The sequence below is a fragment of the Neoarius graeffei genome, chromosome 25 (genome assembly GCF_027579695.1).
Source record: "Neoarius graeffei isolate fNeoGra1 chromosome 25, fNeoGra1.pri, whole genome shotgun sequence".
Lineage (NCBI taxonomy): Eukaryota > Metazoa > Chordata > Actinopteri > Siluriformes > Ariidae > Neoarius > Neoarius graeffei.
The window spans coordinates 48,589,245-48,614,101 of record NC_083593.1 but is presented as its reverse complement, the minus strand read 5'-3'; the positions used below and the strand labels follow the sequence as shown (position 1 = coordinate 48,614,101).

Below are 24,857 nucleotides of genomic sequence, written 5' to 3'. Positions count from 1 at the left end.
TAAAATGTCTGTATTTAATTTAAAGTGTTTATTAAAATGCATTAAATAAGATTTCTCAGGCCATTTTCAACTTTGCAGTGACAAAGAAAACAAATTGGGTTCAGCACCCCCCATTGACAAAACTATTGTGAAAGATTTCATTTTTATCGGAATTCCGTGATTCAGCTGTCAATTTGTTCCTCAAAAATCTGCCGATTTACTAAAACAGTTAGTGTTTGACAAACACTACGTTCAGACTGCAACCTGAAACGACCCATATCCGATTTGTTGTGAAATCCGATTTTTTTGTTAGGCCGTTCACATTACCAATTATATGAGACTTGTATGCGATCTCCAATATGAACGGAAAACGACCCAAAAGTGTCCCGCATGCGCAAATTGACACGTAATAAGCACGTCTACCTAATACGTAAACAAAAAAAAAAAGCGCACTCTTCAAGTTTAATGATTTTCTTTTTTTGTTTGTTTGTTTAATTATCTGGTTAGTGTTAAAGTGTGAGGTCTCGTGTGTGTTTTTGACCCCGTCCACACGTAGCCGGGTATCTGCTAAATCGAAGATATTTTTCTACGTTTTGGCCTGTCATCCACATGAAAACACATCAAAAACGAATATTTAAAAAAACTCCGGGCAAAGTGAAGATTTTTGAAAACTCCGTGTGTGCCTTTTCGTGTGGACAGAGATAACCGGAGTTTTGCGTTTTAGAACGTCACAATCTGCGCCAAAAAAATGACAACAAATCTGCCCTGACGTCAAACGTGCGACCTTTGTTTACTGCAGAAGCCAGATTAAGCATGGACTTAAGCTAGCCGCACACCACGGCGATCCACGCGGTACCGAACCGACCCATTTCAGAGCCGACTCCCGACAGGGCACGCACATATCCCCCGACTGTTGACGAGTGCAGTCGCGATTGAAGCGACACGTGACAACTTGATAGCTTTGTGATTGGCTATTGGATATAGTTACTGTTAAATCCAACACTTGAAGATGCTACAGGCTGAATTACAAATGACACAACACGGAATATGTAGCGCACTATCTAGGCTGCATGAGCTATTATTCCCAACCTTAAATAGTGCACTTATATAGGGGAGTTAAAGCGATTTGGAATTCAGCCACACAACTTGAGCAGAGTGGTTTTCCAGCCCACTGTGTCTATGGATAAAGCTTCAGCCTATGGAATTACAGTATATACCTGCATTAGGTGCTACCAACACGTATTTCTCGCGCTAGAAATTGTGTTTAATGATGTCATGTGTTATATGCGAAAGATATGATTGGCTATTGCTAGCGACTCTCGCCGATCAGTCTGGCTCCCGATTAGTTTTTCGAATCGGCTGTGAGATGAGTCGGTACCATCGAAAACTAGTCTTTACGCCTGACTCGCGACTTCAGTTGGCTCGGTACGCTGAAAATCGGTGTAGTGTGCGGCTAGCTAAAGAGTAATGGATCGGAGTAGTGCCTTGAAAGCGTTAATTATTGTGCAGGTGTTATTTACATGTTTAATTTTAGAAGCCCAACTACTGCTCCAAGAGCACAGGCGATGTGATTAGGGGGTAGGATTTGGGGAAATAATGCCATCTACAGGTTTGGAATGCTTATGAATGTGATTGAAAACGCAGATGTTCGGTTATGTGTGGAAGGGATTTTTTTTCGAAGACGAGGTGGTGTGGATAAAACATTTTTATAAACGGAGGGGGGGGAAAATGTTCGGTTTTAAAAATACCCGGCTACGTGTGTACATGGCATTTGTTTCTGAACTGAAATGAAAACATGTAGCCTGGTAACGAGGGTTGACTCCTAAATGTCTCTCTAATTTCTATATAAGTGCACTACATGTTACTAGGAAGGAATGGATTTTTAAACTCTATATAGTGCACTCGAGCTTCAGTAGGCAGTCATTTGGGATACGGCCGCTGTATTACCAAACTCTTAATTCAGGCTTAATAATTTGCACATATTTATTTCGTCATATTAATAAACTTTTTCTACATTTTTATAAATATTTATTTAGATTGTTTATAACCAGCTGAATTCTGCAACTTCTCTCAGCGCTGGCTCAAGGTGCAGAAACACCAGTGCAGTTTGCTATGGAGATGAGGCGAGACCTGGCGATGTGGTACAGGATGGTTTAAGTTATAAATCAGTTATAGAAACTGTTTTATTTAATCAGGCTAACGGATCAACATCCAGGTCCCTACCAAATCCACCATTAGCTTGATCAATTCTATAAAAGTCTATTTAAATTCTGAAAACTGTACAAATGTTGTTTTCCACCAAAGAGGCGGGATTAGCTAACGCAGAATAGTGACGTTTGTCTCTTGTTGATGACGTGTAGGTCGCATGAATGCGACCTGTCCGGTCAGACTGCAGTCGCATGTGGAAATATCGGATGTGCATCGGATTTAGGACCACATATCCAAGCGGCCTGGGTCGCATGTGAAAAAATCGGATCTGTGTCGTTCAGATTGTCAATAACAAATCGGATACAGGTCGCAAAAGGGCAAAAAAATCGGATATGGGTCGTTTCAGGGTGCAGTCTGAACGTAGTCAAATTATTGCCAAGTTTAAGCAGCAATGATGCATTCTGGGGTATTAAATCAAATGAACATGCATTACATGGTGAAAATGTGCAATATGAAGAGTTTGTCTGATTAAAAAAAAAACTGAAACATGGATTCAGTGGTGGTAAATTATGATCTGGCTTTGAAACGTCATACACTGGCAATGATAGTCTACCATTACAACATATGAAATAGTTTAATAAACATAAATAGAAGGCTGTTACATAGTGTTACATGATCTCAAACAAGTAGGTACATCTGATTGTGGCTGACCCGTCAGTTCTTTGTAAATTATCCTCAAATAACAGAATAAGCAATAAATCAAAGATACAAATCCAGTATGTTTTTAACAATATCAATTTTTCAGTGTTTTTCTTGGAGATGGTAAAAAAAAAATTAACTCAATTTCAGATTAAAAAAAAAAGTGCAGCACTTGTCTTTTGCTGATTTTGTTACATATTCATTGTGAATCTGATCTTGTTTTGTAGAAATGTCTTCCAATTTTTTTATTTTTTTTGGTCATATCGCTCACCTCTGGAATTGACAGCATCACTTTGGGTTAAATGGATACTTGCTGATATGATTATTCTTAAACTCTGATCAAGTCACATTTAAGGTGGGGTTTACATTAGACCGTATTAGCGGATCATCAGATTAACGTTTTTAAAACGATTAGCGTGCACACAGCAACACCAATACACGGATACGCTCGGCTCCACAGGCATCCTGCGCTCCAAATCACTCCGCCCTGAACAGCGAGTGCCCTCTGGAGGGTGCGCACTCCGGCCCTGCGCAGCTCACAGAGTGCGCGAGTGAAGTGCACAAGCAGTGATTCGGGACTGAGCCGCTGTGTGTGTGATCCCAGCGCATATCACTTACCACTTGCAAGTGGAAGGATGGCAAGCCTAAAGACAATCATAACTACACAATGGGCAGTATTTGCATCAGTATTTGCAGTATTTTCATACTTTTATACTCTTTAATGAAAGGTGATACAAGGCGGAAGTCGGCGCCGTTTTTCAGCAGTCGCGTCACATGACCAATGCCAGCGAATCAGGAAGGTGGATGTCACAGTGACGTTGTCCAATGAGACGCCAGCTAGAGCTCAGCACAGCGTATCCGCGTATTCTCAATGTTTACACAGCACCGGAGCTGACACGATCTGGATTGAATACGTGGACCCTGGCGGATTCCCGTTTCCCGGCGTTTCCAGGCGTTTTAATGTAAACGGACAGTGCATCCGCAAAGAAAACGAGACAGATACGGTCTAATGTAAACTTGGCCTAAGTTATTCCCCAAATTCGAGTCGGACATGAGCTGATGCGCACCTTTTCGGCTATAATCCGTGTACGACGAGATTAAGTGGGATAACGGTTTTATTCTATCCACGTTCACTGGATTTTGAGAAACGGGGCATTTTTATTTTTTGCAAGTTTGATAGATAAAAACTTCCAACAAAATCATTTCCGCTTAGAATGTAAACAAACCGACGAAATGACTGGAGCAATTTCTGAAAAATAATTCTTGAAAAATAAAGATACGTTCTTTTTATTCCTTTTTTTTTTTGAGGTTTTGTTTTCGAGCTTTTATTTCATCCTCGGTTGGTTCGGCAGCATGCTCTGCCATTTTGTTTTTCTCTGCTCGCGGTATATGAGCTGATATCCTAGTAGTAGAGTAGCCGATCAGAGTGCGCGATTGCTCATATCCAGTGAATGTGGATAGAATAATTATATTGTATCTGTGTTGAAGTCACTATTGATTCATAACTTGGAGATTATCTCATGATGTCATCACAGCGAGACTGATGATGGTTGGTGTGTGTGTGTGTGTGTGTGTGTGTGTGTGTGTGTAGCACTGGGAGTTTGCGCCCAACAGTGTTCACTACCTGTTGAGCCTGTGGCAGCGCTTAGCCGCATCCGTGCCCTATGTTAAAGCCACAGAGCCTCACATGCTGGAGACGTTCACGCCCGAAGTGACCAAAGCTTACATCACGTCCCGTCTGGAGTCCGTGCACATCATCCTGAGGTAATAAATAAATAAATAAAATATTTATTTTGAAGGCATGACATTATCCAGAAACTCAAATTACACAATCTAGGTTTCACTCCAATTTTGTGTCTTCCAGCAAACATCAGACTGATTAGCTCTTAAAATGAAAGATTCACATAGCGTGTTAATTAAACACTGCAATTTAAGGGCATGTACGGAAGCCGCGAGAGGCCCTTCATATAATCTTTTTTTATTTACCTTGTTATCCCGAGATAACGACATAATTAATTCAGGATGTCGAGAAAACAACACAACTAATTAGAGATCTCGAGAAAACAAAACCGTTATTCCGTGATCTCGAAAAAAACAAAACAATTATTTCATGATCTCGAGAAAACAGCTGAGATTTCTAGCAGAGCTGCGCCCCCTGTGGGTCAGACAACGAAGACTTAGAAATTGGCGGACATGTACCTGAATGAACCATTTCTCAGCTGTTTACTCGAGATCATGAAATAATTTTGTTTTCCCGAGATCTAGAAATAACGGTTTTGTTTTCTCGAGATCTCGAATTAATTATGTCGTTATCTCGGGATAACAAGGTGAATTTAAAAAAAAAAAAAGGATTATATGAAGGGCCTTTCTTGGTTTCCATAGGCATGGGATTAAGCGAATGCCAAGTATATTTTGAAAGTTTTTAAAATCTGTCCAGTAATTGTCAGGATGGGGACAAGACCAAGAAGCAGGTGATAAATTAACTGGAGAAAAGGCGCAGCTGTCACAGTGAGTGTCTGCACGAGGATACACAGGCACGTTCAGACCAAACAGTGCAAGCGACTTGATAGAGGAACTATACCTTCAAGGGGCTTTTTTTTTTTTTCTTTTTCCCCCCATTTGCATTCACATCACCAATTGCAGGGCTCAATGTTAACTTTTTAATCGACTCATCCAGTCGGACAAGCAGCAAGATTCTTCACTTGTCCTGATCATAACCTTTTTATTACTGTGCCTTTATCAAAAAGCAGGTACAGTCATGATCATCTTTACACTTCAATGATTTAATAATTTTTCAAAAGAAAAACTCTAACTGTAACAAAAACTATCCAAAGCCCCATTACGGTGTGTGTTGTTCTAACCCATTACCTGACCTGCAATTTTAAGAGTTAGACTCACCCAAATTCAAAACTTCAGGAGGAAATGCAGTTAAGTCTTGATTAAACCAGTAAAACTTGAAGTATAAATTTAATTTAATGAAATGAAACCAAACAAAAACAAGTTGGATATGATAAGGGGGACCGAATCATCATATTGTGAATGAAAACAAACCGTGAGCGAGTTCGGCACTGTCGTAAAATTCCCCTGAAATATTCTACGACATTTGTAATGGTTAATGTTGAACCATAGAAAAGAAAAATACAACGAATGTCTGAATAAAATGAAATGAAGATTCACCACAGATATTTATTTTTATTGAGGTATTTGATCGCTATTTGTCCAATTTCGATGAAATGTAATAATCTATAATTAGATATTACGACATGGTGTTTTTTTTTAAACACGCGCGGCTTCCTCGGAATTTCATAAACAGTAACGTGGCCGGATCACTGAGGGGATTGAAGTAACACTTGAATAATTACTATAAAAATTATGATTTTTCAACAAATATTCAACTCGTCCTGTCGGACAGGCGGATGCGGATTTGACTTGTCCGGACCAAACATTTAATTGTCCCGGACAGTCGGACTACCGTTAATGTTGAGCCCTGAATTGGGATGCTGAAGTAACACAAGCTATTTTGCTTAGATGTATCAAAATTGCATTGTATTTCCTCGGTCACACATACGCTCAATAAAGTCTGGACTTCTGTTGGTCCATTTATTTATTTATTTTCCCTCAATTTTTTTTTCCATGCTAACATCTCAGAGCTGCTGTTTACACGGATAATGTTTACACTGATTTTTAAAAATGCTGCATTGGCTCATCGACTAATCAGCATACACTTGCATCACTTATGGTTCCTCTTGTCCTGAGAGAGAACCTACCCTGAAATAGGAGCTTAAAAAAAAAAAAAGGCCCTAAAAAGGGCATTCTAAGAACTATGACTGCATGGAGAGAGACGAAAAAGAGGGAGAACTTCCTCCAGTAGTTCAAAGAACTATGAAAAAGTTCCTCTAGTCCGAAAGCGCTTCATGTCTGCAAGCCTGGCTTTGCTTCACGATGTCCAACTTTAAGCTGTGAGGAGTTTCTAGTCCTTTTATCCAATCATCTGTAAATTCGATGCCCAATTTTCCCATTTTACTTTATTTTTCACTAAATCAGTCACTTGAAGAGACAAACTGAATATAGCACCGATATCGGACAAATTTGAGGGTGAGCTTTCCCCAGGCTATTGACCCTTTTCAGTCACGTGACCTTCGTAAACGCGACCACCATTTTGGACATGTAGCGGACTTCGGCTCAAATTGGTTTGAACGCGAGGAAGGCGACAAACGGAGAACATACAAGAAAAAGGAGCGAGATGCAGAAAACACCTTCGCTATCCATCGACGTAGGGCATTTACAGGGCGAGCAGAGGGAGAAATAACAACAGTAACGACACATTAGCAACGCCGTACAGAAATAACGGTTTATGGCACAGACCCTTTCGGTTCTCGCTCATCTAGCTGCTACAATGACTGCTTAGACTGCAACAGTAATACCTAACACACATTTAAGTATCCGTCGTAAAGACGTGAAACTCGTCGAGTGACGAGTGTGTTCATTGATAAGCTAACACAATCTAAAAGTAGACATACCATCACACTGCCCTGGCGCTGTGTACAGTTTACCTTCTATGGTTTGTGCACTCACTATTTGCCATTACTTTCTCCAACCGTTGTTACAGATTACAGGGAACGGCCTGGATTTAAGAGACAAATACATGTTCCTCTTGTTTTGAACACTTATTTGTAGGCAGTGCTTAATTTGTAAAGTGGGAGGTCCTGGAGCGCAGAGGATGAGCGGCTCCGGTGCGGGAAAAAAGAGGGCGGGGCGGGGCGCTGCGCTGCGCTTCTGGGCATGTTTTGTAATAACACTGCAAATTAAGTTCATCTGCAGATATTTTGTGGATGTCGTTTCATGAGAGAGATCACCAACAAGACAGATATCAAAATCAGACATTAACACTAAATAAACCTGCATTTTTTTATTTAATTATTATTTTTTGTTGTTGTTGTTACATAGTCAAAAAGAGGTGTCGGATCACCGGATCCAGTGTAAATAGCTGCCGGAGCCAACGCCCGAGGTTCCGGAGTGCACTCCGGCTTGCTCCCCCTCAAATTAAGCGCTGTTTGTAGGACACTGCCTCTGATCTGTCCTACAGTCTACCAACAGCAAAGGAACACAACGCTAGCTAATGTCATTAGCTAATAGCTACTACAGAAGAACAAAGAGGTTACAATGGGTTATTTTAGCCTATTTGGTTACACACTCGCCGCCACAGAATGTTAACAGCAATGTAATGCCTTTTCTGGCTAATTTTATTCGTCTTACCTCCAACAAAGTGGTCACTGCACAAGCGCTGGTATGCCGAGGGCTGCCAATCTTTCCTGTTTATGGCCGCTATCCATCTTCTCCGTCGGTCAGCATCTACCGGGATCCGATAAAATGATAACCCTTGCCTTGTTTGTTGATGGTTACTACATCCAGGTGCACAGCAATATAGTGGCATGATGGAAGTCTTGCTGAAAATAAACACTTTCTTTGCTGCCGTTCCTCAATGTTGGCTGTGGTAAACTACTGGTAGTACATGTCCAAAATGGCGGCCACGTTTGTCGTGACGTCACGTGAAAAGGGTCCATAGCCGCTGTGAGAGTGGGGGAGTGGCAGTCTTGGAGAGATAGAAAGAAATGGTTATATGCAACTACGCTTTCTATACAAATTATCAATTGTCCGTAAATAAATCTTTAAAGTAAATGGGGGGAAAAAAAAAGTGTAAAATCAGAAAAAGCAGGGACTGGGATGTTGGTTGTTTTTTTGCCATGTTGCCTCTGTACTGATTTGAGAAAACATGATGCAGATGGCTCCGATGAGGGATGGAAAGTGATCCCTTCATCTGTTAGTGAAGTGTTAATGTGTGTTGAGGGATGGGATGGAGGACCCGCTGGATGACGCCGGTTTGGTGCAGCAGCAGCTGGATCAGCTCTCCACCATCGGCCGCTGCGAGTACGAGAAAACCTGCGCTCTGCTTGTCCAGCTGTTCGACCAATCAGCTCAGTCCTATCAAGAGCTCCTCCAATCAAACTCCAGTACCATGGACGCTGCCGTGCAGGAGGGTGAGCCCCGGACACGCCCATGGCGTTATAACTTCATACACCTGCTGGCTGCAGTCTAAAAAGAGAGTTTTATTATTATTGGTAGTAGGTGGAAGAAACGTATATTATTGTTTTGTGTATTCAGGGCGTTTAACGTGGTTGGTGTACATTATCGGGGCAGTTATCGGGGGCAGGGTTTCCTTCGCCAGCACAGACGAGCAGGACGCCATGGACGGAGAACTTGTGTGCCGGTGAGAATTTTTTTTTAAAGTCTTTATTGTTGCTTATACCTGATCAGTGAGGGTGGTGGTAGTAGTAAAAAAAAAAAAATAATAATAATAAAAATACTGATGTTCATTACTCATACACACTGACTTTGTTCTGTTTTAGCGTTTTGCAGCTGATGAACCTGACCGATTCTCGGCTCGCGCAGGCCGGGAACGAGAAACTGGAGCTCGCCATGCTCAGCTTTTTCGAACAATTCCGCAAAATCTACATTGGAGACCAGGTGCAAAAATCCTCGAAGGTAACCACAACAAAATCCTTAGCGGTGTCCGTAACACTCGGCTTCACCCAGTTTACATCAACCACGTCCATGTGTGTGTTTATAGAACCCCTGGCAAAAGATATGGAATCACTGCTCCTGGAGGATGTTAATTCAGCTGTTTTACTTTGTAGCACAAAAAAAAAATCACAGATATGACACAATTATTTAATTTAACAGCTGAACATTCTGGCTTTGTAAAATATATACCTCAAAAAATTTAAATTAATTTTTTGTAATTAATGGCACATTTTTTTTCAAGATCAAGTAGAAGAAAAAATTATGGAATCACTCAATGATGAGGAAAAAATTATGGAATCATAAATTTAAAAAGAAATCACAATTAGTACTTTGCTACACCTCCCCTGGCTTTTATGACAGCTTGAATTCTTTGAGGTGTGTACAACCCCGATTCCAAAAAAGTTGGGGCAAATTGTAAATAAAAACGGAATGCAATGATGTGGAAGTTTCAAAATTCCATATTTGATTCAGAATAGAACATAGATGACATATCAAATGTTTAAACTGAGAAAATGTATCATTTAAAGAGAAAAATGAGGTGATTTTAAATTTCATGACAACAACACATCTCAAAGTTGGGACAAGGCCATGTTTCCCACTGTGAGACATCCCCTTTTCTCTTTACAACAGTCTGTAAACGTCTGGGGACTGAGGAGACAAGTTGCTCAAGTTTAGGGATAGGAATGTTAACCCATTCTTGTCTAATGTAGGATTCTAGTTGCTCAACTGTCTTAGGTCTTTTTTGTCGTATCTTCCGTTTTATGATGCGCCAAATGTTTTCTATGGGTGAAAGATCTGGACTGCAGGCTGGCCAGTTCAGTACCCGGACCCTTCTTCTACGCAGCCATGATGCTGTAATTGATGCAGTATGTGGTTTGGCATTGTCATGTTGGAAAATGCAAGGTCTTCCCTGAAAGAGACGTCGTCTGGATGGGAGCATATGTTGCTCTAGAACCTGGATATACCTTTCAGCATTGATGGTGTCTTTCCAGATGTGTAAGCTGCCCATGCCACACGCACTAATGCAACCCCATACCATCAGAGATCCAGGCTTCTGAACTGAGCGCTGATGACAAATCGGGTCGTCCTTCTCCTCTTTAGTCCGAATGACACGGCGTCCCTGATTTCCATAAAGAACTTCAAATTTTGATTTGTCTGACCACAGAACAGTTTTCCACTTTGCCACAGTCCATTTTAAATGAGCCTTGGCCCAGAGAAGATGTCTGCGCTTCTGGATCATGTTTAGATACGGCTTCTTCTTTGAACTATAGAGTTTTAGCTGGCAACGGCGGATGGCACGGTGAATTGTGTTCACAGATAATGTTCTCTGGAAATATTCCTGAGCCCATTTTGTGATTTCCAATACAGAAGCATGCCTGTATGTGATGCAGTGCCGTCTAAGGGCCCGAAGATCACGGGCACCCAGTATGGTTTTCCGGCCTTGACCCTTACGCACAGAGATTCTTCCAGATTTTCTGAATCTTTTGATGATATTATGCACTGTAGATGATGATATGTTCAAACTCTTTGCAATTTTACACTGTTGAACTCCTTTCTGATATTGCTCCACTATTTGTCGGCGCAGAATTAGGGGGATTGGTGATCCTCTTCCCATCTTTACTTCTGAGAGCCGCTGCCACTCCAAGATGCTCTTTTTATACCCAGTCATGTTAATGACCTATTGCCAATTGACCTAATGAGTTGCAGTTTGGTCCTCCAGCTGTTCCTTTTTTGTACCTTTAACTTTTCCAGCCTCTTATTGCCCCGTCCCAACTTTTTTGAGATGTGTTGCTGTCATGAAATTTCAAATGAGCCAATATTTGGCATGAAATTTCAAAATGTCTCACTTTCGACATTTGATATGTTGTCTATGTTCTATTGTGAATACAATATCAGTTTTTGAGATTTGTAAATTATTGCATTCTGTTTTTATTTACAATTTGTACTTTGTCCCAACTTTTTTGGAATCGGGGTTGTACTTCACTAATGAAAAAGAATATTCTTTATCAGTCAGGTTCCAACTTTCTCGTATAGCAGTTGACAGATCAGCTTTGCAGGATGGAGCCTTGTCATGGACCTTTTTTTTTTTCCCCAATTTCCACCATATATTTTCAGTTGGATTGAGATCCAGACTGTTTGCTGGCCATGCCATTGAGTTGATCTGCCTTTCCTGAAGAAAAGTTTTAATGCTCTTTGCTCTGTAGCAAGATGCATTATCATTCTGAAAAATGACTTCACCACCACCAAAAGTACTTTTGATTGATTGGAATGAGAAAAGTGTCCAAAATTTCAATGTACACCTGTGCATTTACTGTAGACGTAATGACTGCCATCTGCCCAGGTCCTTTACCTGACATCCAACCCCATATCATCAATGACTGTGGAAATTTGCTTGCTTTCTTCAGGCAGTCATCTTTATATGTTTCATTGGAACAGCACCAAACAAAAGTTCCAGCATCATCTCCTTGGCCAATGCAGATTCATGATTCATCACTGAATATAACTTTCATCCAATCACCCACAGTCCACGACTCCTTCTCTTTAACCCCTCTGTAACCTTGTTTTCTTCTGTTTAGGTGTTAATGATGGTTAACATTTGGTTTTTCTGTATGTAAATCCCATTTCCTTCCGCCGATTTCTTACATTTTGGTCACAAACATTGACTCCTGTTTCTGCCCATTTGTTTTTCATTTCTTTTCTTGTGCATTGTCTATTTTCAAGGCATCTTGCTTTGAGTTTCCTGTCCTGACGCTTTGATCTACCTGTATGTTTCCCTTTTACAACCTTCCCATTTTGTTTGTACTCGCTCCAAATTTTAGACACAGCTGACTGGAAACAACCAACATCTTTTACCACACTCCGTGTTGAATTACCTTCTTTAAGGAGTTTTACAGTGGGGCAAAAAAGTATTTAGTCAGCCACCAATTGTGCAAGTTCTCCCACTTAAAAAGATGAGAGAGGCCTGTAATTTTCATCATAGGCACACTTCAACTATGAGAAACAGAATGGGGGGAAAGAATCCAGGAAATCACATTGTAGGATTTTTAATGAATTAATTGGTAAATTCCTCGGTAAAATAAGTATTTGGTCACCTACAAACAAGCAAGATTTCTGGCTCTCACAGACCTGTAACTTCTTCTTTAAGAGGCTCCTCTGTCCTCCACTCGTTACCTGTATTAATGGCACCTGTTTGAACTCGTTATCAGTATAAAAGACACCTGTCCACAACCTCAAACAGTCACACTCCAAACTCCACTATGGCCAAGACCAAAGAGCTGTCAAAGGACACCAGAAACAAAACTGTAGACCTGCACCAGGCTGGGAAGACTGAATCTGCAATAGGTAAGCAGCTTGGTGTGAAGAAATCAACTGTGGGAGCAATTATTAGAAAATGGAAGACATACAAGACCACTGATAATCTCCCTCGATCTGGGGCTCCACACAAGATCTCACCCCGTGGGGTCAAAATGATCACAAGAACGGTGAGCAAAAATCCCAGAACCACACAGGGGGACCTAGTGAATGACCTGCAGAGAGCTGGGACCAAAGTAACAAAGACTACCATCAGTAACACACTACGCCGCCAGGGACTCAAATCCTGCAGTGCCAGACGTGTCCCCCTGCTTAAGCCAGTGCATGTCCAGGCCCGTCTGAAGTTTGCTAGAGAGCATTTGGATGATCCAGAAGAGGATTGGGAGAATGTCATATGGTCAGATGAAACCAAAATATAACTTTTTGGTAAAAACTCAACTTGTCGTGTTTGGAGGAGAAAGAATGCCGAGTTGCATCCAAAGAACACCATACCTACTGTGAAGCATGGGGGTGGAAACATCATGCTTTGGGGCTGTTTTTCTGCAAAGGGACCAGGACGACTGATCCGTGTAAAGGAAAGAATGAATCGTGAGATTGTGAATGAAAACCTCCTTCCATCAGCAAGGGCATTGAAGATGAAATGTGGCTGGGTCTTTCAGCATGACAATGATCCCAAACACACCGCCCGGGCAACGAAGGAGTGGCTTCGTAAGAAGCATTTCAAGGTCCTGGAGTGGCCTAGCCAGTCTCCAGATCTCAACCCCATAGAAAATCTTTGGAGGGAGTTGAAAGTCCGTGTTGCCCAGCGACAGCCCCAAAACATCACTGCTCTAGAGGAGATCTGCATGGAGGAATGGGCCAAAATACCAGCAACAGTGTGTGAAAACCTTGTGAATACTTACAGAAAACATTTGACCTCTGTCATTGCCAACAAAGGGTATATAACAAAGTACTGAGATGAACTTTTGTTATTGACCAAATACTTATTTTCCACCATAATTTGCAAATAAATTCTTTAAAAATCAGACAATGTGATTTTCTGGATTTTTTTTCTCATTTTGTCTCTCATAGTTGAAGAGTACCTATTATGAAAATTACAGGCCTCTCTCATCTTTTTAAGTGGGAGAACTTGCACAATTAGTGACTGACTAAATACTTTTTTGCCCCACTGTATAATCCTTTCCATTGTTTCAACTGACAGCTCTCTTGTTGGGGCCATGTTTTCTGTCAGTCAGCCAGGTGCAACAGCTCATTCAGGTCTACAAGCAGTCTCTTTTAACTGCAGACTAATTTGCACATTTAGGCTTGTGCGGATATTTGTTTTAGAAATGCAAGTTATAGCTTGATTCCATAATTTTTTCCTCATCGTTGAGTGATTCCATAATTTTTTCTTCTACTTGATCTTTAAAAAAAAAGTGCCATTAATTACAACAATTTCATATAATTTTTTGAGGTATATTTTACAAAGCCAGAATGTTCAGCTGTTAAATAAAACAATTTTGTGTCATGTCTGTGATTTTTGTTTTTTTGCTACAAAGTAATAGCCTGGCAAGCCAGACTAAATGTGAATATTTAGTCTGGCCTCGCTCGTAGACATTTCCGAAGCGGGTGGGAGGAACAACCCGCTGTCTTTCAAACTGTCTCTGTGCGTATAGGCCAACGCTCTGACCAATCAGCGACACAGTGACTGTGACGTAGTCAGAGTGACAGAAAGCAGTGGGGGAGGCCTTGAAATAAATAATTTTTCAAAATGCGTATTAATTAATAAACAGGTTCTAGATATTAAGAAGTTTGGAGATGATGACCACAAGTTTGGAGTCTATACCACATACTTAACATACACTTTTTTTTTCAAGTGTTTTTCAAGGGTTTGCTTAAACTGTTTGAGAGTTTTTATTTAGTGCTGTTTGGTGAAATAATTTCCCTTAAATTTAAAATAACGGTAAAATAAGAAACAATCAAAAAGTAATGTTTCAAAGCTGTTTATTAATTCTTCGTACTGCACAAACTAGCGCCATCCTTTTGGCTACGAGCGGAGCCAGCTGGTAGATCAGACTTTTGCCATAGCCGGTCGGCAAAACAGCGAAAACGTCCTTCTTGAAAAGGAATGAGCGGAGAGCCTCTTCCTGCTCATGTTTCAACGAAAACTCCAAGTCTAATGGCCCTTTTCCACTACCCTTTCTCAGCTCACTTCAGCCCGACACGGCTCGCGTTTCGACTACCAAAAAACAGCACGACTCAGCTCGCTTCAGCCCTGCTTAGCCCCTAAAACTCGCACGGTTTTGGAGTGGGGCTGAAGCGAGCCAAAGCGAGCCGAGTGAGGCTGGGGGCGTGAGGAGACACTCCCCTGTGCACTGATTGGTGAGGAGGAGTGTCCTCACATGCCCACACACGCCCCGCGAGCACGCTGGGATCTGTAAACACCGTAAACCCGGAAGAAGAAGAATTACGAATTACGAGAATTTCTGAAGCCTTATGCGCCTCGCCTCATCTATACGCTCTTGCCAGTATCTGTTGGCGTTGTCGGTGACAACAAGCCACAGAACCAAGACCAGCAACACTAACGACTCCATGTCCATGTTTATTGTTTACTATCCGGGTCGTGAGACTACCGCTTAAAAGCTCACTGATGTCACTGTTTGCGCTGCTTAACGACATCACGTGACGTCCACCCACTTTCGCTAACTCCACCCAATGTGTCCACCCACTTCCAGCCAGCATGGTTCAGCGCGGTTGTAGTTGAAATGCAACTCCAACAGCCCCGCTCAGCTCGACTCAGCACGGCACGGCTCAGCCCAACTCAGCCACGTTTGTAGTGGAAAAGCGGCATAATTCTTCTAAAACTGATTCCAAAGTGGAGTCAAACGCGCGCTGTTCTCTAGCCGTAGCCATCTTTCCTGTTGCGCTTTCTCCAGCGTCACGCAGCCTTGTCGTCACTCCTGCAAAAGCCCGCCCAAAGAATCCAAACAAAAACCTTGCGTTGTGATTGGCGGGCACGATTTGATGCCCGGGGTGTTTTGTTGATATGGTGCGAGGCTAGACCCACTCGCAGGCAAAAAATATTTTTGGCCGCTAGGCGGGTGGGTCTAGTTTACTAGGCTAACAAAGTAAAACAGCTGAATGAACATCCTCCAAGAGTAGTGATTCCATATCTTTTGCCAGGGGTTGTATACACTAATCATTGGTTTTAGACCACCGTCATGGTGAATTCTCTGTTCTGATTGGTCAGAAGGTGCTCAGGTTTACACTGACTGGCCACTTTAATAGGAACATGTTCTTGATTCTCCTGTTCTTCGCAGGAATGGAACCCAGTGTGGTGTTCTGCTGTTGCATGCTGAGATGCTTTTCTGCTCACTATGGTTGTAGTGATTTTATCTGAGCTACTATATCCTTCCTGGCCAAAAAGCTCGAAACAACCTGGCCGTTTTCCTCTGACCTCTCTCATCAATAAGGCGTTTGTTTCCACCCACAGAAATGTCGCTCGCTCACTCACTCGATGCTTGTTTTTTGTTTTGCGCACCATTCTGTGTAAACTCTAAAGACTGCTGTTTGTAGGTGAAAACCCCCAGGAGATCAGCAGTTTCTGAAATACCCGAACCAGTCCATCTGGCTCAAACCAACACCCACGCCACAGTGACCGAAAGTCACGCTTCACTATGAGCTCACCATTTTTTTTTTTTTTTTCCCGTTCTGATGTTTGAACATTAACTGAAGCTCATGATTTGATGCGTCGTGCTGCTGTCGAGGGATCGGCTGATTTAAAGAACCGCAGAAAACGGCTGCAGGTGGATGTGTTCCTAATAAAGTGGCCAGTGAGTGTATATTAATGCGCTTGGTTTAATACGTTATTTCTGAAGTAGCAACTCGCTCGTAGGGATTTGTTTGGCTCAACTTTAATCCGTTAAACATTTCCAGACGTCTCCAGTGTCGGTGTTTTTGCCTGTAAGTGGATACGAGCACAATGTGCTGCTCTTTAATAAATAAAAAGTGTAATTGCTACTCGTACACCAAATTGCTTTTATATACAGTGCTGAGCGTAAATGAGTGCACCCTGTTTGAAAAGTAACATTTTAAACAATATCTCAATGAACACAAACAATTTCCAAAATGTTGACAAGACAAAGTTTAATATAACATCTGTTTAACTTATAACGGGAAAGTAAGGTTAATAATATAACTTAGATTACACATTTTTCAGTTTTACTCAAATTAGGGTGGTGCAAAAATGAGTACACCCCACAACAAAAACTACTGCATCTAGTACTTTGTATGGCCTCCATGATTTTTAATGACAGCACCAAGTCTTCTAGGCATGGAATGAACAAGTTGGAGACATTTTGCAACATCAATCTTTTTCCATTCTTCAACAATGACCTCTTTTAGTGACTGGATGCTGGGTGGAGAGTGATGCTCAACTTGTCTCTTCAGAATTCCTCAAAGAAAATAATTTCTTTACACCACAAAGGTGAAGGCTACAAGAAGATCAGCAAAGCTTTACTTATATTGTAGCAAAAGTGGTACAAAAATTTAAGAAAGATGGAACTGCAACCATCTCACAGAGACGTCCAGGTCGTCCACGGAAGTTAACACCTCGACAGGAGCGTCTTCTGATGAGAAGGGTTGAAAATCGGCATGATATTTCCCGTGACACAATACGGCGTATGCTGCAGAGGAATGGCATGCATGGATGCCGTCTATGAAAGAAGCCTCTCCTAAAGCCCAGGCACAAAAAAGCCCACCTAGAGTTTGCCAGGGCCCATGCTGACAAAGATGAAGACTACTGGGACTCTATACTCTGGAGTGATGAGACCAAGATAAATGTTTTTGGAACTGATGGCTTCAAAACTGTATGGTGTTGCAAAGGTGAGGAATACAAAGAAAAATGCATGGTGCCTACAGTGAAACATGGTGGTGGCAGTGTCCTTATGTGGGGCTGCATGAGTGCTGCTGGTGTCGGGGAGCTGCATTTCATTGATAGCATCATGAATTCACAGATGTATTGCTCTATACTGAAAGAGAAGATGCTACCATCACTCCATGCCCTTGGTCGTCGTGCACTTTTCCAACATGACTAAACACACATCTAAGGCCACTGTTGGATTTCTGAAGAAGAACAGGGTGAAAGTGATTCAGTGGCCAAGTATGTCTCCTGATCTGAACCCAGTCGAACACCTATGGGGAATTCTGAAGAGACAAGTTGAGCATCGCTCTCCATCCAGCATCCAGTCACTAAAAGAGGTCATTGTTGAAGAATGGAAAAAGATTGATGTTGCAAAATGTCGCCAACTTGTTCATTCCATGCCTAGAAGACTTGGTGCTGTCATTAAAAGTCATGGAGGCCATACAAAGTACTAGATGCAGTAGTTTTTGTTGTGGGGTGTACTCATTTTTGCACCACCCTAATTTGAGTAAAACTGAAAAATGTGTAATCTAAGTTATATTATTAACCTTACTTTCACGTTATAAGTTAAACAGATGTTATATTAAACTTTGTCTTGTCAACATTTTGGAAATTGTTTGTGTTCATTGAGATATTGTTTAAAATGTTACTTTTCAAACGGGGTGCACTCATTTACACTCAGCACTGTAAGAAGAATACAACTCTTCATGCTCTTATTAGGGTGGTAGTGGTAACAATGCTTACGTATGACATGTACATCTGACAGGAGAGACGTTTAATTGCAGTGGAAATTAATCGGGTTACAGTACATTAAATGTGTTTTCCTTCTCCGGGTGGTTCGTTATTGAAATATTACAGTTAATCAGGAGGCACTTCATACTCCTTAGTAGGTTTGATGGCATCGAAGAGTCATCCAGAGGTCAAAGACTGAACGTTTTCTGAAATATACGGAATAATGGTACCAGAAAGTATCATTCAGCTCCATGAAGTAAGTGTGTGTGTGTGTGTGTGTGTGTGTGTGTGTGTGTGTGTGTGTGTGTGTGTTCCTTAGCTGTACCGGCGGCTTTCAGAGGTGTTGGGACTCAACGATGAGACGATGGTGCTCAGTGTGTTTATCGGCAAAATGTGAGTTACACAACGATCACATGACGACCGTTACAGCACAGTGAATATAAACATTAGTCACTCAACAATTCACTGTCCAGAATGATTATCAGAAAATGTTTTATTTTAAAATGATTATTTTTATTTGAGGTGGAGATGTACAGTATAGAGTCAGATGATCCAGTATGAACTAGTGCTCCAATTAACAATTATTCGCCAAAGCTGAAGTGAATATCGGTGAATAATAACCAAGAAGTCGTCGAGTTTATTAGGGTGTTTTCACACTTGGTCCCTTTCAGCCATCTAACCGAACTCAGATCGATGACTCAGCATTTTTTGCGCATATGTGAACACTCCAACCGTACCCAGACCCCTTTAAAGCGAACCGAACTGAGACCACCTCAGGAGGTGGTCTCAGTACGGTTCGCTAAAAATCAACGGTACGGTTCGCCTAATCTGCGCATTGTGAACTAAAAGCGCACCGGGTTCACTTCGCCTTTTTCACTGTAGTTTAACCTTCTTCGTTTGCCATAGTTGGTCACGTGACTGTAGCAGGGAAACTCAACTTCCTTTTGGAACTTACCACAGCCGCTTTACAGTTCTCTGAACTTACTGACTGACGAGTCGGCCACAATAATATAACTATATTTTTTATATATATATATATTAGTGCTGTCAAGCGATTAAAATATTTAATCGCGATTAATGTCGCGACTGTCATAGTTAACTCGCGATTAATCGCAATTTAATCGCACATTTTTGTCACATGAAAAACCATTGTAATTCTCTTATCAGCATAAAAAAGTGAATGGGCTTGCTCACCGTTCGAACTACGGGGGTACTCGGGGGATCCGAGATCCCCTGAAACAGACATGAGATCCCTTGAAAACATGATTTGGGAAATGTTGGGGGGTCTCTAAAATATTGGCAAAATGATGTTTATTGACATAGCAATCGTGTGTAACGGGAAGCATTTGAATATCCGAAGTGAGCGCGCGATGGAGATCCGCGCTCTGAGACAAGCGCAAGCACCCCCCAAGGGGAAAAAAAAGGACCCCCCGAAAATATCGGCATAGTTCAAACACTGGTTGTACCAATGTTTTTTTTTTTTTTTTTTTTAATTGCAGAGCATAACACGTCTTGTCACAGCCACTGCAAAGTGGGGCTGGAGCCACCGATGGGAAAACGAAACCTAAGCCGAGCACTATGGCTCTTCGGGGGAGGGCAGAGGACTCTGGCTGTGCGGGGCGTGGCATCATGTCACAGAGCGTTAATCTCGCGATAAAAAAAATTATCGCCGTTAAAATTGAGTCAAGTTAACGCGTTAATAATGCAACATTTTTGACAGCACTAATTAATAAATATATATATATATATATATATACACACACACACACACACACACATACTGGGTGCGATTTGCTGGGGGTGGGGGGGTGGGGATCATCCCCCCCCCCCCCTCTGGTTTTTATCTCTGCTGAAAAAAATCCTCGGGGACAACCCCGTCAATAAAACAAACAAACCAAAAAAACAAGTTGACATGACAGGCATGTTGTGACACAGTTTTCTATGGTCTACATTGCACTCACTTTCAAAATGACCCGAAGTGGCAGCTTTGATGTTCACGAACGTCCCCAGCAAATAGATACATTGTAGATAATAACAATATCCAGAGTGTGAACGTGGATTTAGCGCCATGAATCACATCCTTACTGATGAGCGCAACAGAATGAATGTATCCACACTGACAGCATTCTTTTCCTCGCTGTCAATGGGCCAGACGTGCGTTCCTTCCCTGCTGAGAAATTCGCAGAAATGTGGATTAAAGAAGGGCGAAACGCGGCGGATAGCGCACCGACGGGAAAGCAGAAAAGGCCACATGAACTGCGCCATCAGAGCAAACTGTTCATTTAGTATTCATGTATTTTAGTGATTTTCGAGTCACTGTCCATTTAATCCGGAGGGAGAGAAACATCACAGCAACGCGACAAGCAGTGCGCACTTTGTTGTGTGTTAGTGTTCGTGTATTTAGTCAGAGAGATAGGAAGATGTGTTCGTTTTCATTTAGTGTTATTCATTTGATATCATCGGATGTTATTGAGCTGTTAGCCTATTGTTACCTTAATTTTGTGACGTTTCATGATTAAAAAAAAAACATCCCCCCTTCTGTTTTTTTGACAAATCGCACCGTGTGTGTGTGTGTGTGTGTGTGTGTGTGTGTGTGTGTGTGTATATATATATATATATATATATATATAAATAATGAGTGATTCCACGCTTATGGGTACTGAAATGGGGACATGAACTTATTTTTAAAAATTCACCTAAAACCATTTCTTTTTTTTACCATCAGGTCACAAAACATGTAATCTTTAATGAATGATATGTTAAAAGTAGTGCTGTCAAAAATGTCGCGTTATTAACGCGATAACTTGATTTTAACGGCGATAATTTTTTTATCGCGAGATTAACGCTCTGTGACATGATGCCACGCTCCGCACAGCCAGAGTCCTCTGCCCTCCCCCGAAGAGCCACGGCGGCTCCAGCCCCACTTTGCAGTGGCTGTGACAAGACGTGTTATGCTCTGCAATAAAAAAAAAAAAAACATTGGTACAACCAGTGTTCGAACTATGCCGATATTTTCGGGGGGTCCCTTTATTCCCTTGGGGGGGGGGGGGGTGCTTGCGCTTGTCTCAGAGCGCGGCTCTCCATCGCGCGCTCACTTCGGATATGCAAATGCTTCCCGTTACACACGATTGCTATGTCAATAAACATCATTTTGCCAATATTTTAGAGACCCCCCAACATTTCCCAAATCATGTTTTCAAGGGATCTCATGTCTGTTTCAGGGGATCTCGGATCCCCCGAGTACCCCCGTAGTTCGAACGGTGAGCAAGCCCATTCACTTTTTTATGCTGATAAGAGAATTACAATGGTTTTTCATGTGACAAAAATGTGCGATTAAATTGCGATTAATCACGAGTTAACTATGACAGTCGCGACATTAATCGCGATTAAATATTTTAATCGCTTGACAGCACTAGTTAAAAGATAACTTTAATTTTCTGACATGTAATAAAAACATATTTATATGCCAAAGTCAAGCCTATGAGTTCCAAAATGATGTCTGTTACATTACTTCTGTTACGATTGTCCATCTCGCGTCTGTTACAAATTAATTACAATCTAGCTATATACCATGTTAATCTTATTGAAAGAATGTGTATGTTTATTCTACTACACATGTTTATTAATTATATTTGCTAAAACATCACCTTCCTATGTTTCAAAAAGTAATTCTACATTGTTAAAATTGAGAATATATATGTCCACAACACTTCTGTTACGTTCTGACTTTGGCATATAAATGTTTTTATTACATCTCAGAAAATTAAAGTTATCTTTTAACATATCATTCATTAAAGATTACATGTTTTGTGACCTGATTGTAAAAAAAGAAATGGTTTTAGGTGAATTTTTAAAAATAAGTTCATGTCCCCATTTCAGTACCCATAAGCGTGGAATCACTATATATATATATATATATATATATATATATATATATATATATATATATATATATATATAAAATTTATTTTCCTTAATCCGCACTATTTTGATCAAAGAATACAGCAGGGCAAGCATGGCAGCAGACATTTTGATTCAAGAGAAAATTACCCAGAATTCCGTGCACTGGGGGTCTGAGGGCTCTAGAGGACCTGGTGTGAACAGAAAGAGGACTGAGGCCCCATCAAAGCTTAACTGGACCAGAAAGAGAACCCAGTCCTCTTTGTAATAAATTCACAGTGTGAACACAAAAAGAACTGAGTTCTTTTTCTGTTGGTCCACTTTTTGGTCCACTTAAAGAGGACTGAGTCTGGTTCCTTTAAAGGGGACCAGGTGTGAAAACACCCTTATTCACTGAGCCTGAGGCGGGTAACTGTGTTCGTATAAATACGCAGGTGGTGGTTTTTAAAAAAAAAAAAAAATCTAATTTTTTGAAAATATGATTTCAAACATGAAAAGCGGCATGCAAACGTAATAACGGCATGCACAGACTTGTCACTTATCTACGCCGAGTCACATAAAATACTCATCTCATTATCTCTAGCCGCTTTATCCTGTTCTACAGGGTTGCAGGCAAGCTGGAGCCTATCCCAGCTGACTACGGGCGAAAGGCGGGGTACACCCTGGACAAGTCGCCAGGTCATCACAGGGCTGACACATAGACACAGACAACCATTCACACTCACATTCACACCTACGGTCAATTTAGAGTCACCAGTTAACCTAACCTGCATGTCTTTGGACTGTGGGGGAAACCGGAGCACCCGGAGGAAACCCACGCGGACACGGGGAGAACATGCAAACTCCACACAGAAAGGCCCTCGCCGGCCACGGGGCTCGAACCCAGGACCTTCTTGCTGTGAGGCGACAGCGCTAACCACTACACCACCGTGCCGCCCACATAAAATACTTTGTTTCAAAATCAGTAAAATAAATCCCAATCCCACCTTACCTTTGAATAGTTCTCGACCAAACTTCGTAGCATCTTTAGTGCTTTTAGGAACAGCGTTTTCTTTCATTTGTAATTCTTCCTCGCTTACAGTGACGAAGTGATCGGCCTCTATTTTGCCGAGTCGCTCAAGGTGATTATCGAGAAATGATCCGAATCTCTTGACCAATCAGTGTGCGCGATTTTCGATAATCACCTGCGCATTTGTGTTAAAATTTAACATCAGAGATTGCTTTGACTGATTAACTGGCAGCCTCATACATAACAAACACTGAATTTGCAGCTAGTATGAAGTTATTTGGGTATTTTTGCTTAAGTGTGTGTTTGTGTGTGTGTGTGTGTGTGTGTGTTTTAGAATCACTAATCTGAAGTACTGGGGACAGTGTGAACCAATCACATCCAAAACACTACAGCTTCTCAACGATCTGTCCATCGGATATCCTTCCTGTACACACGTTATAGCTTTTACATTATTATAATTATTACTTTTTTTTTGTTCAAGTCTGCCTCTGAGCACACGTTTATTCCTCTTATTCCATGCTACATTTGTTGAATATTATAATTGTCATTCTTTAACTAATAAATAATCAGTTTATAGTTGCATTTAATGTTCAATTCCTGAGAAGTTAGTTATCACTTATCAGTTATAGCAGTTTTTCATGAAGGTAAGATTACAAACCTAGTTTGGGAATGATTTTCTACTTTTTTAAAAAAATTTTTTTAAACGTTAAAGCGAGACTGCCTTTCAGATTCTAAGTGTAGGTCAAACGTGGATGCAAACGGCGTGCCTTTTGGCGGATGCCGCCTTTTTCACGGCTGTCTGGGGGACTTGTGTGAATCGCGCAGATCCGATGAGGTTTTTTTGGGGGGGGGGGGGCGTTGGAGTGTCTGATTTATAATTTCAAAGTAAATTCTGTATTAAAATTACTAAATAAGCAAATGCCGTTACAGTCCATGAAAGATAGGAAGTATAAGTATGAGAAGAAAACAGTAAATCAGAAAGCTGCGCACGTAAAGCCAGTTGGCTGCGCGCCATTATCTGCTGCCGGCTGCACTTCACTGCATGCGCAAGGATTTCCATCAGTCCAACGTAAGTTACGTAATTGGCTTTACGTGTGCAGCTTTCTGATTTACTGTTTTCTTCTCATACTTGTACTTTCTATGTTTCATGGACTGTAACGGCATTTGCTTATTTAGTAATTTTAATACAGAATTTACTCTGAAATTATAATCAGACACTCCAATGTGCCCCCCCCCCCCCAAAAAAAAAAAACTCATTGGATCTGCACGATTCACACAAGTCCCCCAGAAAGCCGTGAAAAAGGCGGCATCCGCCAAAAGGCGCGCCGTTTGCATCCATGGTCAAATAAAGAATTTTCCCCGACGCCCAATTATTTTTGTTTAGTGGACCGAAAGCTACTGAATTCAAATCACAAGCTTCCAATTTTATTAGAGTTTTTATTTTATTTTTTTAAACAGAACAATTAATGAATTTAGGGCCACTTGGCCCTAAATTCTCTGCTATTTTTTCCTGCTTCACCATAACCCAATTCAAGATACTACGTCATGCATCATGTGGTGGGATTTCCCCGTTCGCACAAGGCATTGTAGGATACA

The 24,857-nt window shown here is 41.3% G+C and overlaps 1 protein-coding gene across 2 annotated transcripts in view; it reads left to right on the top strand.

Annotated features, from left to right (window-relative positions):
* xpo7 (exportin 7) overlaps window positions 1-24,857 on the top strand; it is a 126,254-nt gene that overhangs the window by 79,199 nt on the left and 22,198 nt on the right. For both annotated transcript variants that reach the window (XM_060909643.1, XM_060909644.1), the window contains exons 11-16: window positions 4,418-4,590; window positions 8,674-8,864; window positions 8,989-9,094; window positions 9,234-9,369; window positions 18,672-18,745; window positions 23,596-23,676. In XM_060909643.1, the coding sequence (XP_060765626.1) occupies window positions 4,418-4,590; window positions 8,674-8,864; window positions 8,989-9,094; window positions 9,234-9,369; window positions 18,672-18,745; window positions 23,596-23,676 (761 nt within the window). The remainder of the gene's footprint in view (window positions 1-4,417; window positions 4,591-8,673; window positions 8,865-8,988; window positions 9,095-9,233; window positions 9,370-18,671; window positions 18,746-23,595; window positions 23,677-24,857) is intronic.